The sequence below is a fragment of the Chenopodium album genome, chromosome 2 (genome assembly GCF_948465745.1).
Source record: "Chenopodium album chromosome 2, dcCheAlbu1.1, whole genome shotgun sequence".
NCBI classification, from domain to species: domain Eukaryota; kingdom Viridiplantae; phylum Streptophyta; class Magnoliopsida; order Caryophyllales; family Amaranthaceae; genus Chenopodium; species Chenopodium album.
Genome location: NC_137835.1, coordinates 4,725,828 through 4,745,299, shown reverse-complemented (window position 1 = coordinate 4,745,299; position 19,472 = coordinate 4,725,828). Strand labels below are relative to the sequence as shown.

At 35.3% G+C, this 19,472-nt stretch overlaps 2 protein-coding genes across 2 annotated transcripts; one reads left to right on the top strand and one right to left on the bottom strand.

Moving 5' to 3' along the window:
- Window positions 1–6,629: 6,629 nt before the first annotated feature.
- On the top strand, window positions 6,630–14,892 carry LOC145593807 (protein phosphatase 2C 29-like). Its single transcript, XM_081650177.1, has 4 exons — window positions 6,630–8,842; window positions 12,367–12,480; window positions 13,414–13,678; window positions 14,153–14,892. Exons 1-4 carry the CDS (start codon window positions 7,037–7,039, stop codon window positions 14,275–14,277), a joined length of 2,310 nt encoding a protein of 769 aa, XP_081506303.1. The 5' UTR covers window positions 6,630–7,036; the 3' UTR covers window positions 14,278–14,892.
- Window positions 14,893–15,195: 303 nt separating this feature from the next.
- On the bottom strand, window positions 15,196–17,469 carry LOC145580407 (FT-interacting protein 3-like). Its single transcript, XM_081637748.1, has one exon. It carries the CDS (start codon window positions 17,467–17,469, stop codon window positions 15,196–15,198), a length of 2,274 nt encoding a protein of 757 aa, XP_081493874.1.
- Between the last annotated feature and the right edge of the window lie 2,003 nt (window positions 17,470–19,472).

Below are 19,472 nucleotides of genomic sequence, written 5' to 3'. Positions count from 1 at the left end.
TGTATGCCTATACTACTAAACATTTTGTAAAAAAATCTGAACAATTGTAAATTTTGAACATTTTGTACAAAAATCCGAACACTGCACCACGTCCATACTTTTGAACATTTGGTAATAAAATCTGAACAATCGCCTATGGTCCAGCTATCCTAGATGGACCAGGGTGCACAATAGACTTATTGTATTAGTACCCTTCCCATTTACTCTAATGGTTTATTATATTCATTTTTAAATGCAAAACTAGTTTTAGGCCCGGGCGATGTCCCGGTCATTTTTTGTATAAAAAATTATAATAAATTAAAGTAAAATCTATTGGTGGTTTTATAATTAAAAAAAATTAAAATCATTTTTTTAAATATTATAGAACATTATTAAAATTCATTAGCAAATTTGCAATAATCTAAATTTTATAATTCATATTAGTTTGTTTTATTTGTTAAAAGAATTTTTATATACCATTAAAAATTTATTCAAGGTAAACACATGTTGCTATGTATTTTTGTGTTACATATTTTAAATACATATAACCTATATAAATTATGGATGAGTAAACGAAAGAATGAGATTATATTGAAGTGTATATATAAGTTCAATTAAAAATTTAGAATTTATGAATATTAAATTTTTGTGAGGAAACATTGATATCTGTTTTAATATGATATGACTCTACATCATTTATCAAGTCATGAGTCATGACGACACGCGACAAAAATTATGACACGTGGCATGATTACAACTCTTCCCATGACTATTAATATACGACTATTTCACCAAATGCCATTGAGTACTTTAAAAATTCACCAAATGCCATCGGACTTTTCAGAATTCATTAAATGCCACCGAGTTTTTACAAAATTCACCGAGTGCCATTAATGACTAACGACGGCTAACTCCGTTAGTCATTAAGGCTAATTATGCCACGTGGTGGCTTATAATTGGTTCATTTTATTATTATTTTATTTATAAAAAAAATTATAATAAAAAAAGGAACCCTAGCCACTATTTCCACCGCACCACCGCCCCTATGCCAGCCCAACCCCTTGCCTCCACCCCCATTGGCGACCAACATCGTCGACGGCCACCCTTCCCCCTGACCCTATGCCCCTACAACCATCCTCGACACCCTAATAAAACTCCAAAAACGAAATCTCCAAAATCGAAAACCAATATTTGGTTTAGGGGATGGAGATGGGAAGGGAATGGGTGGTTTGGGTTTGTCGGAGCAGGGAGGGATGGAGTGGAGGGGGTTACAAATTTAGGGAAATCGATATTGGGGTTTAAGGTGTCGAAACCCTTGATTTCGATTTTTGGGATTTTAATTTAGGGTTCTGGCGTGGTGGTTGAAAGGGTGAAGCTCGGAGGGGATGAACTTATTTGGGTTCTCCGGCGTGGGGAGGGGGGCTTTGGTCGTCGGCGGTGGTGAGGGGAGGGATTTTCGAGGGAGAATGAGAGTTTGCGAATCGGCTGGGTGCGTTGTCGGCGCGGGCTGGCTACGCTGGGTCGCCGGCGGCGCGGTTGTTCAAGGCTAGGTCGTCGGCTCGGTTGTTCAGGGCTGGGTCGTCGTCGCGGTGGGGACTGGTTGGAGGCAGGGATATGGTGGTGGCAGTGATAGACGGTGGTCGTGCTAGGTCATGGTGGGTGGGTTTTTTTTTTTTTTTTTTTTTAAAAAAGTTTTTTTATTAAGTAATTAATTTACTAATTTAATAAGCAACCAATCATAAGCCACCACGTGGCATAATTAGACTTAATGACTAAAACTTTCGTTAGTCATTAATGGCACTCGGTGAATTTTTTAAAAACTCGATGGCAATTGGTGAATTTTGAAAAGTCCGACGGCATTTGGTGAATTTTTAAAGTGCTCAGTGGCATTTGGTGAAATAGCCGTTTAATATATATATATATATATATTTATATATATATATATATATATATATATATATATATATATATATATATATATATATATATATATATATATATATATATATATATATATATATATATATATTATCGATTTAGGGTATGTTCTAATTTACTAAACTAAACTTAATCAAATTGAATTGTTTATGAAAGAAGGGAATTAGAGATTGAACTGAACATAACTGAAATTAAGTTGAAGAGAACAAATCCTTGATTAGGGGTGCAGACAATTCGAGTCAGCGGGTCAGGGTAGGGTCGAATTTTGGGTTATGCTTAAATGAAAAACTTAATATTTCATTGACAAATGTACTTGTATATGTGAGATATGTTAGATTTGTCTCGATTTATACTTTATTAGTATCAAATTTTTTTTAATAATTTACACACTTGTAATAAAAAAGACATTAATGATTGAAATAACATGTGTGACAAATGTGCAGTGAGAAATGTTGTGTTTATTAAAAATAAAATAAATAAATAAATAAAGGAAGGAAGGAAGAATGGTTTTTCAATAGTAAAAAATGAAGGTGTTGACAATGAACCATGCAATGTAATTACGGATTACAAAAGTGGAAAAAAAAAATACTAACTCCGTTTCACGGTGTTTGCAACAATTTCCCAAAACGGAAGCTACACATTATATTCAAATAAAAAAAAAACTTTCCCAATATAGTAAACATTTTTGTTTGAATTTACATTTATACCCTTACTATATTTTTAATTTATCCATAATTAAAACTCTAACTCACATTTCCTCTCATCCCTCACAACTACATCCACCACCAACCTCACCAATTTTTCTCTCTCCTCCTTCTCAACCACCAACAGCAGCAACACTATTCCCTCATCTCACTATTCTCTCACAACCACGAAACCACCACCACCACTCAAATCAAGTCACTGCCCCTTCCACCTCACCCTTTTCAAAGTCGCTGCCTCACTTTACCATTACCTACCTTTTCCTTTTCAAAGTCGCCGCCTCACTTCTTCGACGCCCACTTAGCCTTTTTCAAAGTCGCCGCCTCCTTGCAATTTTGGTATGGTTCGTTGAACTTATTAACCAATAAGGGGTGAGGTATTGGTGGTGGTGCAATGAGGTTTCAGATCTAAGTGGTGGTGAGGTGGGATTAAATTTAAAAGATTAATATATTATAATTTTCTTCTACACGAAATAATAATGTCATAATTAATCAGACATATGTTATTTAATATTATTGGCTACCAACCCATCAATCAGGGGGGAAACTCTATTTATTATAGGGAAATTTTATTATTGATACACCTTAGGTTTAGATTTTTATCAATGATTTACAAGTGGTGGCGGCGGTGGGTGAGATATCCTACCCCGTAACACTAAATCATTCAACCATGTTGGATCCCTAGTAGTGCCAACCAAAATGCATATCACGTCATCATTAGGGAATGTTCTAAACATCTTTAGCTTATTAAGGGTCTGTTCTCTTACGTTGAAATTCAGTTCAGTTTAGTTCAGCTCCTAATTTCCTTCTCTTATAAAATATTCAGTTCAGTTCAGTTCAGCTCAGTTCAGTTCAGCTCAGCTCAGCTCAGTTCAGTTCATTTCAGCTCAGTTCAGTCCAATTCAGTTCAGCTGAGTTCAATCAATGAGAACAGACCCTAAGTCACCACCATCATCTAATGACCGGTGTTTCCTGTTATAAACATAGTGAAATGTTGGGTTCAAAATATCTACTGGAGGATCCAAACTACGAATACGACCTTCAAATTTAATAGCCAAATCGATCAAGTTGCAAGTATCCGAGTCCACTTCAATATCAACATTGTGCACCAAATATTAAAATCTCAAGACCACATTGTTACTCAGCTCATTCTGCAAATTAAGGTTACATCTCAATTTAATCCCACCAAAATAAATTAAAATCACACAATCAAGAACCACAATTACTTAACAATACATGATTAAACTTAGGTTGAAGTATCACTAACACTTAACCATGTAAACTCAAAACACCCGCATCAAATTATATATGAAAATCAAACAAAGACAACATTAAGCAAGCAATTCAAGCAAACATAATCATACACAAATCGTGCATAATTCATTGGGAAAATCCACCAACAATTGTATCCACTTAAACGAAATTACATCCATTAACAAAAATACTAACAATTTAAAGCGAAAAACACAAAATTCAAAGCACAAGGTAGCACTAACCTTTTACAGTCAATAAGGCAGCGTGGAATTTTAAGGAATGATTACTTAGAGGCATAAGAACTGGTGGAGAGAGTTAGAGGGATGAAGAAGATGGACAATCAAGTTAATCTGTCTTTAATTTTGGCAGTTGGAGCCTTCGAGGGAGAGTTAATGAGGGGGGCAATTTAGTCAATACATATGTAAGTCAAAATTGTTGTCATCAACCTATTATTAACGTTTAATTAACAGAGTGATTACTATAGTTAACTAGTTGAAAGTGCAAGTGTGCCACTAATAATTATAATTAGAGCTGGTGTATCATTTATAAAATTCCAAACCTAGGGTGTAGTACGTGTACCAATGATAGTTTCCCTTTTTATAAATGCATCAAATTGATTGTGTGTGATTATATTGTCCTATTTCATACTAGTTATGGACAATTAGTTCATCACTTAACTTTAATACTTTATATTTTCTTTTAATAAATTAATTTTTTATAGCATAAAATATAAAAATTGTTAATTATCGAACAACATTGAAGTAACATAGAATGTTTGATCAAGATCATATTCTTAAAAAATATTTCACTAAAATTATATCTTCTTGAAAAAGATTATAAATTTCCTAATTATTCCGTAATTAATTATGTATCAACATAAAAATGGTAAGTATTATTGCTCATTTATATAGTTGACAACTACACATTTTTTTTTTAAATAACTTGCTTAAATTAAAAATTAATAATTAATCATTAAAAAAAATATACTAAGGACACACCAGAAATTGACACGTGTCATTGCTGGTGTGTCTTTTAGTATATAGTTAGGGCTTGTTCTCTTCCGTTGAAATTCAGTTCAGTTCAGTTCAGCTCTTAATTTACGTCTAATGATATTGCTAATGATATAAAGCCGAATTTCATTTTTTTAAGCTCTTATTACAACGACAATAATAATAATAATAATAATAATAATAATAATAATAATAATAATAATAATATTAACAACAACAACAATAATAATAATAATAATAATAATAATAATAATCAATAAGTAATAAATAATAATAATAATAATAATCAATAAATAATAATAATAATAAAAAAAAATAATAATTGAAATAATAATACTAATAATAATAATCAATATATAATAATAATAATCATCAATAAATAATAATAATAATAATAATAATAATAATAATAACAATAATAATAATAATAATACTAGTAATAATAATCAATAAATAATAATAATAATCATCAATAATTAATAATAATAATAATAATAATAATAATATTATTATTATTATTATTATTATTAATATGTACATTTGTATATACACATATGTATAGTAATAAATAATCAATAAATAATAAAAGATCACTAATTCGTAGTTAAAAATCACTAATTAATAAGTTCAGTTCAGTTCAGTTCAACTGAGTTCAGTCAATCGGAACATGCCCTTATTGATTGATTGATATGCTTCAAATTAGTTAACACATTATTTTATCACGTTTGTAAATGCATAAATTCAATCGTAAATAAATCTAACTATAAATAAGTAAAAATTATAGAAAAAAATTGGTGTTTTAAAAATACAAATAGAGAGGAATCTAACAAAATACCACACGTCTACAAAGCATGTTTTTTCTAATCCATATATAAATTAAAAAAAATAATAATTAAAGTAAAGTTTTTGAATACAATTCTAGTACTCTTCTATATATCAACAGTTTCAAGATTCTCAACAGTTTCAAGATTTTCAGCAAGCAAATACCAGCATACCCACAGTTTCACATTTTGAGCTATTGTAATTTCACGTTTTGAGTCAATGTTCTGCAACTTCACGTTTTTCAGTCATTGTTTGTTAACTTCACGTTTTGAATCACTGTTTGATAACTTCACGTTTTGAGTCACTGACAACTTCACATTTTAAAACACTGTTCAGCAATTTCATGCTTTGAGTCATCTTTAAAAGAATGTAACCCTTACATTATTATTTAACTTACATACTTGAAAATGTTTTTTGTAATTGAATAGTCATAAGTGGTCATAATATTTCATTGATTTTACCGCATTAGTGAAATTTCTTTAGATGAATTACGATTGAGACACGTATTAAATTTATTAAAAAAAGAAATCTTAAAACATTTAATACCTCAATAATTATATTTACTAAACAAAGATAAATTTAAGACCCTAATAATTCAATTGTAAAATTCATACAATATTGCTACCAAATTGACATAACCGTGTAAATTGCTTATAAGGGTCGATCTTTCAGGGACGGAGAAAATAGTAAATTGAATACTCTCGACTTAAATTTACAATCCAAAATGAAAAAGGTAGGCGAAATAACTATTTGGCAAATATACAAAAATAAAATCCTATTACTTTGAAAATGATTCTCCATAATTTGGAGTAGTAATAATGTAGCACTTTTGGATTGACCTATCAATTTCTTAAAAATTTTCCCCTCCCACCCTCTTTTTCTACCATAAAGTTCCAAATTTCAATTTAACCTCTTCCTCATTTTCAAACCAACATAATCCCAATTGGTAAGAGAGAGAAAAAAATCCAAAAAAAAAACTAACCAAAAAAAAATAAAAGCAAATCTCCCTCCATCTTCCTTCTTTCTCTCTCCTCCTCTTTGCTGGGTGTATGTTTTGTGTGAATTTTGAATCTGTTTGACTAGTTTTCCGCTTACATAAATAAAGCCCATTTTTATTATTTCTTTTTCATTTCTCCTGTAATAGAAGAAAAAAAAAAAGAAAAAAACAGTCAGAAATTTAGACTTCCTTTCTTACTTACAGAAGAGAGAAGAAGAAGAAGACAACCCAGAAGAAAAACTACTACTACTGCTACCGAGGAGAGAGAAAGTCGTCGGAAATTTTGTAGAGAGAGAAAGATTGAGGAGAGAGAGAGATACAGAGAGTCAAATGTGATGGGAAGTGGGTTCTCTCACCTCATCCCATGTCTCAAACCTGAGTACAACCACCATAACAACCACCACCATAACAAGAGCTTCGATTCCAACAACCATAACCACCAAGACCCGGTTGTTTTTGCGGCGGAACAACCTCTTGACGAAACCCTAGGACACTCTTTCTGTTACGTTCGTTCTTCTGCTCGTTTTCTCTCTCCTACTTCTTCCGATCATTTTCTCTCTCCTTCTCATTCTCTTCGTTTCGACGATAGATCCGACCCGACCCGGAAACCGCCCAGAGTTGGTGGGCCGGAAACCGGGTTTCGCACCATTTCCGGAGCTTCGGTTTCTGCGAATACTTCTACTCCGAGGACTGTTGAGGTTGAAACCGCCGCGGTTTACGGGTCCGGTTCGATTGTAAACGGGTTTGATTGTACGTCGTCGTTTTCGGCTTTGCCGTTGCAGCCGGTTCCAAGAGGGGATAGTTCCGGGTTTTTCCTCTCCGGTCCGATCGACCGTGGGGCGTTATCTGGGCCGCTTGATTCCGGGCCGGATACTGGGCGGGTCCCCTTCTCGGCCCCTCTTGGTGGGGCCTACAAGAAGAAGAAGAGGAAGAAGAGTTTGAAGAAGTTGTATAGAAGCTTCTCGGAGAAGAAGCGGCAATGGGTTGTGCCGGTAGTAGGGAGGAAGGAGAGTAGCGAAGAGGAGGTTGGGAGGAGGAGAGAGAAAGAGGTTGAAGATGATGTTGAGGGTAGTAATGTAAATGTACAGTGGGCGTTGGGGAAGGCGGGGGAGGATCGGGTACATGTGGTTGTATCGGAAGAACATGGGTGGTTGTTTGTTGGGATTTATGATGGGTTTAATGGCCCGGATGCTCCGGAGTTTCTAATGGGTCATTTGTATCGGGCCGTGTTTGGTGAGCTTAAAGGCTTGTTTTGGGATAGTGAGGAAGATGATGATGGTGTTGCTTTGGAGCAGAAAGTGGAGAATCATTCCGAAATTGAGGGGGAGATTGTGAATGTGGATAGTGGGGAGGGGGAAAATCGTGCCGGGGAGGAGCGTGGTGGTGGCGGGGTGGTCAAGAGGGTTACATTCGAGGCGGGGTTGGATAAGAAGGAGATAATTAGGAGGAAATTGTGGGAGTTTCTTGCGGAGGATGATGCTGAAGATGGGCTTGATCTTTCGGGGTCTGATAGATTTGCATTTTCGGTTGATGATGCGGTTAGTGTTAGCAATGCAGGGTCTGCCGTGGGGAGGAGATCGTTGCTGTTATCGAAATTGAAGCAAGGGTTAACTAGGAGTAAGGAAGGGCACAGTAGAGGGCTGTTTCAATGGAGGTTTGGGGTAGAAGAGAAGGATAAAGTAGATGATGTTGAGAATAGAGTTGAGGAGAGATCGTGTAGGAGTGGTCGTAGGAGAAAGACGGGTCCTGTGGATCATGACTTGGTTTTGAGGGCATTGTCCCAGGCATTGGAAAAGACGGAGCAAGCTTATTTAGATTTAACAGATAAAGTGCTTGATCGGTATCCAGAGCTTGCGTTAATGGGTTCGTGTTTGTTAGTTGTTTTGATGAGAGATGAGGATGTGTATGTGATGAATTTGGGGGATAGCCGTGCTATTGTTGCACAATTGGAACCTCAAGAGAGTTGTTCTAATGCCAGATTGAAGGAGAAGGCAGAATGTGGGTCTAGTACAGAAGGAATTGTTGAGGAATGCACAGCTAGTGGTGAGAAGTCGAGCAATGTGGATGATGAGTTTCCTTTGGAGGCCATGAAGCTGACTGCTTTGCAGCTTACGATTGACCACAGTACCAGTGTTGAAGAAGTAAGACTCCAATCTTGTTGTTGAGTAGCTAATTGAAATGCCTCTTTGAGATGCTGGTTGTTGATGTTTGATTTCTTTCATGCTTATGCTGTTGTCTTTCATGATCATGTTGCTTATCTCACCCTTTTCCTGCTTCCAGTCTGAATTGCAAGGTAGGGCAATATCGGCGGCGCTTGAGTGTTTGTTAAAATAGCAGTGCATTATTGTGGCTCTACCCAATAGAATTTATAGTCTTTTTGCCTCTTTGGTGCCTTTATCCATACTATTGATTCCACAGCTGCAATTTTCTTGCACATTGTTAAACTATGACTGATTATGTGAACTAAGTCTAACAATTGTCTGGAATTCTCGAGGCAGCTATATAGGACCCAAGTGCCCAATTAGCAAATTAATGTACTAAGCCCAGTTGTTGCTGCTTCACCTTGTTGTAGATTTAGCTCTAGATATGTCCAACCTATGCTTGTGGTAATTTGGGCGTAGTTTTCTGCATGCCTCCCCACCTCAATCCTCCTCTCCTCATAGATTGGTGAATGCATATGCTGGTGCTCTTCGTTCAAGAGCTAAAAATACTATTCCCCAATAGATTGTGGTACTTATTTGTATGGCATTAACTATGGTCCAACTATACTTTCTGTATCTCCACCTCTACTTGCTACTTGCTTGTAATTGTTTTCTAGTGTAACTTAAATCCTTGAAAGCCACATGTATGTACCTGAGTGTGTTTGAGTATATTAAATAGGAATATTTATAAAACAAATTCTTATTTGCCTTGTTTTGGAAGCAGTGTTTGCAAACTAGTGTTTTATCTGTCACCACTCTCATATTTTCCTTAATTTCTCAAGCATGTCTGATTATATATGATTTCTGTGATATATCTCATTTACTTGTACAGCAGTTGCTAGTTCTCTTTGCCCTTGTTTATTTTAGTGGTAGACTATACATAAATGAAGGTAAGTGCATGAAAGTATTATTTAAAGTCTTCTTCTTCTTCTTCTTCTTTTTTTTTCCTACTCTCTTGCCTAAAGGAAAACGGAGATTTCATTTCTACTTATGGCTATATTATTGATATGGGTTCAGTGTCATGTATTCTATCTATGGCACTTAGAATTAGCTTCTCCTTTATTATAAGTTTCTATGTTTTGGTAAAAAAATGAAGTCTTCATTGTCCATGCCCATATTAATTTGTTAAGAATATGTCATAATACTTGTGGTAAAGTGAATAATCTAGGTAACATTACATTGACAAATATTAAGATATTTATACCTTGCACGCCTTCTGGTAACAACCTCTAATAATCTGTAGCAGTGTAGCTATTTAAGGGTGAAGGTACATGCCTATGGACCACCTCAGACTATATTGTAGTGGGATAAGTACTCTGCTGTGCTGTTGTCCATTGAAAATTTAGATAACTAAAGTCTCCTTTGCACTGTGCTTTGACTTCATGTGCTAGTGAACACATAATTGTGATCTTTATAGAAGATATGCTCCTACCAGTTTTCGATATGCTCTATAGTGGTTCACTTGATTTAAGAAGGCTTGTGGTGTCAATCCTTTCTTGTTCCCGGGGGGGGGGGGGGGGGAGATATTATGAGCTTTGTGCTTCTCTAGATGTTCAATGGTCAATGAAATTACTTTCTGTAGAGAAATTGGACCAAAATTAAGAACAGGAGATACAAAGGTGTGGACTTTTCTAGATTTATATTTATCTTTTTCCTGGATAATGCATTGCCAAATGGTGAAGCTATTACTGTTTGTTCCAGGTGAGTTCTTTAGGATCCTAATATATACTTTTCCTGTGTAGAAGTATATTTGCTGGAGTGTTGTTTAAAATTATGAAGAAATTTTAATGCTTTCTGGGAATCAGGTTTTATGGAATGACTTAGTGCTGAGGCTTATTGTGGTCCTGCTTGTAGTATTAAGTACCTATATCAGTAAAAGCCAAGCCTTGGTCCCAGAATTAAAACAAGAGTCTCTAAGTATAGTAAATTTCTTTCTTACTTTAAATCATCCCTTTTGATATGAGATCTTGCCAGCTGCCAAGAATATGTCCATATTTTCTCTCAACCACTATTGTCTTCATTACTTCTTATATTTCCTCCAGTTACAAATGTTCTTGCAAAATTGCGGTTATTGAAGAGGGAAAAAGTAGTTTTGTAGCACGATATCTGTCATCTGCGTTTGCTGCTGTTTTCTGGAGAAGAATTATAAATGTTGAGAAAATTGACTGACTCAAGCTCAGTAAAATCGTTATCTATAGATAGAGGAAGAATTTAAATTGGAGAAAGAGAGATAGATGACTGTGATACCTAATGGCAGTAAGATAGCAATGATGTCATTGATTCATTGAAGTTGAAATTGGAGATTGCTGGTATGTTTAGTGGATTATATAAGCTGCAATTTATATCAAAACATTCCTGTAGTGTATATATCTCTTGTGTCTGAGCATTTTTGAAAGGGCCTTGATTACTGTGGTTATAGAAAGGGGGAGGGGGGGGGTCTCGTGAGCATTTTTGAGAGGGCCTTGATTACTGTGGTTTAAGAGAGAGGAGAGGGGGGAGAACCTAACCCACTTAAGTTGGAAACATTTTTTTAAAAATATTGCTTGGTTTATGGGAGCATAGGCATTCCAATTCACTTCGCTATTTGAGATAGGTTATGGGAAAGGAATTTCCTATCTACTTTTGTATTATTAGCCCAAAAATGTACCTCTAGCACATACCCATTTGATTTTTCCTAGTCACAGGTTGCGGGGGCCCCACAGGGATTAGTGTATAATGCTGCTCCAACAGTATTGAGGCAAAATCAGCTGTCTTCAGTCTATTTTGGAGATCAACATAACTTGATTTACTAGTTGTGAACCTGTCCAAAGGAACATTAGATGGGTATTGGATGGTTTGTTATACAAGTTGTGATTCACTTGATATCTTCTTTCCAGTTTCTGTTTTTGTCAACCATATTCTGAGACAGTCCAGTACTTGAGATTTTTGGAGTTCTAATATGTTAATAATATTTTTGTCTTTGTGGGTTCTCTTGGGGCATGGGTCACTCATTTATCATTACTTATGAACATGCTATTAACTATAGAGTGATAAACATTATTGCTTGATAGTAAAAGTAACTGAAACAACCACACATTTTTGTTTTAGCTGTAGGGATTTATAGTGTTACTATGTTAGTATTGGTGCTATTCCATATAAGTTTTTCAAGGATATTGACCATAGAATGATTGATTGGATATTATGTGTTTTGCTGTAGAGGTGGAGATTATAAATATGTGATGTTATTGCCATAATTTTCTTTCTAAAGTAAGGCTTGGAAGCTCTGATGTTTGACTTAACAGAAATGTGCTGAATAATTTGGTTTTTGTGATAGTCCTAAGAAGTGTAAGAACAAAAATTCTGAAACACTATGTGATGCTGCAAATTAAGATGGATGCAGTCCTCTATTTTCTGTCTGTGAGCTCGATATATCTGCTTCCTTCAGCTTAGTGCTTCTAATTTCTTATGTTTTGTCAATTCTGCAGGAAGTTCTAAGAATTAAGAGGGAACATCCAGATGATAAACACTGCATTGTCAATGATAGAGTAAAAGGCCGTCTCAAGGTTACTCGAGCGTTTGGAGCTGGATTCCTCAAACAGGTTTGTCACTTGAACTATATTACAGTCAACTCTTACCCTTGGAATCTAGATGGAAACAATGTATAAGCTTCATTGCGCAAAATAGGTCTCTTACAATCTTACCTATAAAAAATCTGTTGAGAGTTGGAGGCCTTTATCCTCGCTGACATTTCAGTGGAATGCTACTTCCTTGTATCTGGTATTGCTTTTGTAAAGAAACATGCAATCATTGACTTGCATCTACAAACTGTGTTTTTTAGTAATCAATTTAGGGTCTAGTCACATATGCAGTTCTTTTTGAAAGAATTCTGGTTTACTTGTCAGCCTCTTTGGTTTCTTAATAGATGATGAGCTCAACTGAGCTTTAAATACTTGCACGTTTTTGATAAGCTTTTCATTTGGGCTTGATTCTATATGGTAAAGTACATGTTGCATAGTCTTATGCTATTAGACATTTAGACAATCTTATCATTCTGGTAAGAGTGGTTTTATGTTTTTTTTGCTCTCTTGTTTAGTCTGCTGCAGTAATCGTCTGCAGTGAAGATGCTATAAACAAATGAATTTTATGAAAATTATGATTTCTAGCTATTTGGGGTGGGGTTTGTGGGCTGAGACAGATTACACAGTCTTAAATCCTTAGTTAAGGGGTTGATGGTACAGGAAAAATAATTAGGTGTTCATTTTTCTCTCACTTCCTTCTCACCTTTGTGGCAAGACTTTTGAGCAACTATAGTGTGTCTGTTAGTATATTTCTATGCCTCTGGAAGCGTAATTCCAGGGTATACATGCCTTCCCTAGTTTTACAGAGACAGAAATATATAGAGTATTTTTTAAGCCTTCACATGCCTTCTGGATACCAAACACAGGAGAAATAAAATATATAAATTGAACCATATACAGCAATTCGCAAATAATTGAGGATTTTATTCTGATTGACCTGTGTTTCTGTTGCAGGCCAAGTTTAATGACTCGTTATTGGAGATGTTCAGAAATGAGTTCATTGGTAGTGCCCCTTATGTATCATGTATTCCTTCTCTTCGCCATCACAAACTTGGACGAAGAGACCAGTTTTTGGTGCTCTCATCTGATGGGCTATATCAGTATTTCAGCAATCAGGATGTGGTTTATTTTGTTGAGAATTTCTTGGAGAAATTTCCTGATGGAGATCCAGCACAACATCTAATAGAGGAGCTTCTAAACCGAGCCGCTAAAAAAGCAGGTAATTTCTACCTATCTTTGTCATCATCTAGTTTTTTTCTCTAGGCAAACTTCGTTTACAATAGTCCAGTGCCTTGATTCTGGAGCTTCAAATACGTTATGGAGCACAGACTTAGATTCTTTGGTCACTGCATAAGAACAAGAAAATATAGTTTGTAGGCTAGAGGCGAGCAATTAGCTCTGTTTTGGAACTTTGTCCAAAGCAACATTTCTTTAATCTTGCTGCTATGTTTTGTCTTTGTGCTTGAATATTACCTCCACGATTTTATTTTTCTCTACATAAAGCTCTTGCTTACTCTTTTCTACCGGAGTGGGGATTGTTCTGTTAAATGTCCGAGTGGTGCGTAAATCGTGCAAAGCTAATTTTAAGTCGATGGATCATTTTTGCTTATAAAATGTTGCACCTACTAGTTAGTGGTTACTTTTGCATCTTAATATTCAGAGCTTGATTAATTTGTTTATTTGATGCATACAGGTATGGATTTTCATGACTTGTTGGATATTCCCCAAGGTGATCGCCGAAAGTACCATGATGATGTCACTGTTATGGTGGTATCTCTTGAAGGGAGAATTTGGAAGTCTTCAGGAAAATATCCCTAAAAAACATGTTCATATGAAAACTAAAAAAATTAAGGCTCTATCTGGAATTGCCAAAGCTGACATGGTTTCAATCAGAACCACCGGATAGACATTGATCTTAACAGCTGGGCAGTCGTCTTGATATGGTAACAGACCCAGTTCTCCTGGGTCTCAAAATTAGTCCTAGAGGTTGATAGGCATACTGTCTTAGTTAGGGGAGGAAACAATTGAAGAGACTGTAAGAAAAGTACCCCAGTTAAGAAGGTGCTGCCATAGTCGAGGACGGAGAAAGCTTGGGAACATATGGGTTGGGATTTTTTTAGAGGAAAGGGTGTTTTACTCTTTCTATTCTTCTTTTCTCCATTGGGGATTTTGCGTAGGTAGATTAGGTAGAGGCTCCTCAATTCATTTTTTGTTTGTTTGTTTTTTTTTTCTTTTCTTTTGTTTTGTTTTTTTTTTTTTTTTTTTTTTTCAGAGCCGAAAAAAGGGGGTATAAGGGTTAAAAAAAAAAGAAAAAAGAAAAAAGAGTAGCAAAATTTGGTGGGGGGTAAAAAGGTTACAGAATCTGTAATTTCAGATGGAATTTCCATCAATGCAGTTGACAGCCGAAATTTATACATGGATCTCGGTTTAGGGCGTACTTTTGTTCATGCTTAGTTGCCTAATGCATTTTGACCAGCCATTTTCAGGTTAAAGATGATGCGCTTGAGAATAAATCCTTCCAAATGATGCGACAACAATTTAACAAAAAATATTTGCTCTATTATGATGAGTATAGAGAATACTAAAAAATTTTAACCATGAAAATTGAAAATACTACTTCAAATCTCCTGTACAAAATAATAGTGGCATAGGATACCAATGAAACAAAACACATAATTCTGTTTATACCTCGTCACAATCGTGGACAATTCTCAAGTAACATTGCCTTCAGCTGCATCAAAGTAGCGAATCTGCTTTCGCAGGCAATCTGCGAAAGAAGTTCACAGGCACTGATGGCTGCTTGCTCCTCAATTTCAAAGGCCTCAAAACGTAAACTATAAACAAGATAAATAACAATCGCACTGGAATGAAAATAAGAACAATCCCAGAAATCATACAGAAGCCCACAAACAAGGCAGTAGCTCTAGGATCCCTCCAGCTGAAAAGAGATAGTACTCTCTCTAGTTGAGTTGCTATGTCTCCAAGTAGTACCTGCAACTGCCCTGCAAATATTCTTAGTCTGTTATACCGATACTTTAGTGAATCATTGTTCTTGCAAGTCGTTGGAATTCCATCAAATTCCTCGTCCAAGTCCTCTTTACTAAGTCCGTGAACACTGGACAATTGAGGATCCATGTGTGGAGGGTTTCTAGGACGGGACTGATAATTCATCATCCCAATCACACCAAAGTTGAAGCATATGGCAGGAAATATAAGTTGTGGGTAGAATACCAGGAAGATTAAAAGCAAATGCACCAAGACTGATAGGAAGGGTCTTTTCCAGCTGCTTACACTTTCCACATACTCGAATACATATCCTAGACTAAAAAGTGCAGCTTTAATCCTTTGACAGTTAGCTGCTGTTTTTCGCTGGCTCCAGTTACGTGAATCATAATCAAGCATATCCTCGACGATTTCTTTCCTTAATGGTGGCTCTGAACGGCCCAACCTCAATGAAACCAGCTTAGTAGCTTGGTGTCTCAGACATTCTTGCTGATATAAGGATAAAGGGTGAGTGTAATGCATTTTGGGAAGGAACGGCTGAGCATAACCTTGTAATAAATTTATGTAAGATGTGCAATTAAACCTAATGGCTAACTGAAGCTCCCCCATTTTCTTCAGTCCTTGAGGTTCCAAGACCAAAAGTGGATATGAGTAAGTATAGATCCTATCAACTTCAAGAGTAGATAATCGGATCCTAATCTTACCAATTCTTGAATCCCGAGATCCTTTAGCATTATCAAGACCTTGAAACTGACAGTTATCAAAAACTCCAATTGTGATTACAGTACAAGGATCATAAACCAACCAAGTGTACTGCTCGTTCCACTGAGGCGAAGAGCTATTTATGATTGTCCTTGTCCGAACCCATTTCTGCCCATATTTTGCCACACAATAAGCATCTGTTCTTCCCTGCTGCCCACTTTTCATCTTCATTTGTGGCAAACCAGTTGCATTCAGAATTCCTAATTCCAACACCCCGATTTCCTGTTTCCATAGCTGCCTCACAGTTGGCCTCGTATCACTACTATGGCGAGCAGTCTCATCAAGCACATGATATCCACCATCCAAAGAAGTCCTCAACTGTATCTTGCAGTTTTCGCCTGGTCTATCAAGACTATACCATCTTGCATCAACTGGTTTACTACCTAGCCTCCTCTCCAACTTCCCTAAATGAATCACACACTTCCCAACACCTTCCTCATTATTCCCAACCTTGGTCACCACTGTCAAAACTAGTAGATGCTCAAAAGGTTCAGCAGCAACAAACATCAAATCTTCGTTCCACAATGGATTCAAAACATTCTTGCTGGTAGAAAATTTTGTCCTTGCCATTGCATCCCCAAACACAGCCTTAACAAAAACATCTGCCTTCTTATTTTTATTCGCAATCTCTAAGTTCTGAGCTTGAATTACATTCACCCTAAGATACCAAAGTTTAGGAGACATATACACCTTTGCCTTGGTATTCACAACATCCTCATAACTTACCCCTGCAGCATCCAAATTCCATGCTTCAGTAAATGCCTCATCAGCTTGAGTCCCCATCCAAACCGCGACCATCAACTCTTCCTTCACACACACCCCTCCCAAGTCCTCCAATATAAACCATTGAGGGGCTAAAGGGCTATCTGGTGGCACTCGCTTGGGGGCCTCATTCACATCAAAGATCAATCTACCCTTCACCCCTTCTCCCTCTTTATCTTTCTTCTTCATCAAAATTTCTACGAAAAAGGTATGAATTCGTTCCTTAGAGAATGCAAACACCTGGTTCCACTCAGGGTTAGCAGTCTTCTCCACAGGTTTGGTGATTGCCCTGTAGTTTCCTATTCTCACTTCAACATATGTTTTATAAGTTTCGGTATCATTTTCAAGCTCACAAGGGTCCTTACCTTTCACTATTCTTATGTACAAGAACTCCATTGGCTCGACCAAGCTGAATGCACTTGCCATAGACTTCTTAGTCGACGGTATGTTTGGAGAAGTCTTCTTTGGAGATAACTCCTCCATTGGTGGAGGTGGATTTACTTGCTGATTGTGTTTATTGCTCATTGTTATAAGTTTAACTGCAGGACAATTTCATAAAACTCATTCATTACTAACATATGATCAACTAATTAGCAGCTAGAATTTATTTCATGCATGAAAATTAATCGAAGATCTCATCTAATTTCTCAATTAGTTCATCACTTCATGATTCTAATCAAATCCTAAATTAGTTTAGGCCCTTTTTTATCAACACGCGTACTACAAGTACCTTTTAATGTTTTACCTGTGTAACGAAAACATTAGCTTAGGTCACTACAGTCACGAGGGGAATGCCTAATGCATCGGATTGAATAAGAATGCTCAATTCAACATGGGAAATTCATTGGTGCAGGATAAGTATATAATATTATCAAACAATAAACAGGGGGCTTAATCATGAAATATACCCAGAATTAATCATCGTTAATAGAGGGCTTAATCATTTATTAAGCTTCTAATCATTGAAAAAAAAGCCTGATCAAAATTCAAAAACCCTTTAATAATAATCATGATAAACAAAATCATTGATCATCAATAATCCACTTAACCTGATTAGAAAAAAATGATCGTCAATTTAACTATGTTAATTACAATTAATTTACAAAACACTGCAATATACACAAATGCATGAATTTAAACAGCAACATCTAGAAAATTTGACAATGCAATCAAATAAATTGAACACTAATAATTGAATAAAAAAACCCAGATGAAGAGTTTGAAGGACAAACCTGTTAAATTTTAATGGAAATATGCAAATGTGCTAAGATAGGGCAGTGAAAATAGTTGAGGAAGAAGTAGAAGATGCTTTTTGCAACGGCCAACGATGTTTAAATTAGGAAATATGCATGTAACACTTGCGACATTAAAAACATATTATAATTGGAAATATCAATTCAATGTGAATAGGGTTTATTAGGAAGGTTGTAATATTCAAGTGATTTTCTGAATTAGTCACATATTATTTCCTAATTAACGTTAATAATACGGAGTAGGAAATAGGGACACATATGACATTATGACTATATGAATTCCAAGTATGAAAATGGATGTTGTGATATTATTAGAATTGTATGACTTTTTTTTTTTTTTTTTTGGTGCAACATATGTGAAATGTATATATAAATAAGATGAAATATATACAAAGTATTGTTAGGTTGAATCAAAATTTTAATAAAATCATAAGAGAGTTTTTCTCAATAATTTCACAAACTAAAATACTCCGTAATAAAGGTGATTAATTATAAAAAAAAAAATTGTTAAATGAAAAACATCTATTATGCAAAATGTATTACGAGTATAAAAATAAAGATGTCCCGAAAATGAGTGTCACTAAAGATAATTTGTGCCATGTAAATGAAAATATTTTCCTCTTTAAATAGGTATTACTATAGGTTATAGTTTTATAACTACAATTCTCCAATTCTAAATCATTCATTTATACACAACATTTTTTAAAAAAAATAAAAACATCAATAACGGTTTTTTTTTTTAGGAAATCAATAACTATCTATATAGATAATTTGATGTATCCCACTAATTTTACTTTAAGAGTCACAATGTTTAAGATAGTTTTTGTCTTAAATATATCGCTTACGAATATGTTTTATTCCTACAGTTTTGTAATAGTCGCAACAATTTGACTTTTGCACTTTCATTTTGTCATTTGATTACTTTGACTATAAACTTTCCCAATATATATATTTGTTTTAAAGGCCTGTTCGGATATTCTCTTCATCTTATTTTCAGTTCAGTTCAGCTCAGTAAATGAGAACAATCCCTAAGCTTGTTAATCATCATAAGAATATATCCGCTGCTATATGTTTTAGAGTAAGTTTAGCCCCAAGTCTTAAGACTTGGATGTGACATCATTTTTGGTGGTCCCCATTGAAAATGATATCATCAAATTCTTGTTAAGACTCACTAAGACTTAGTGCCTGTTCTCATTGACTGAACTCAGTTGAACTGAACTGAACTGAACTAAG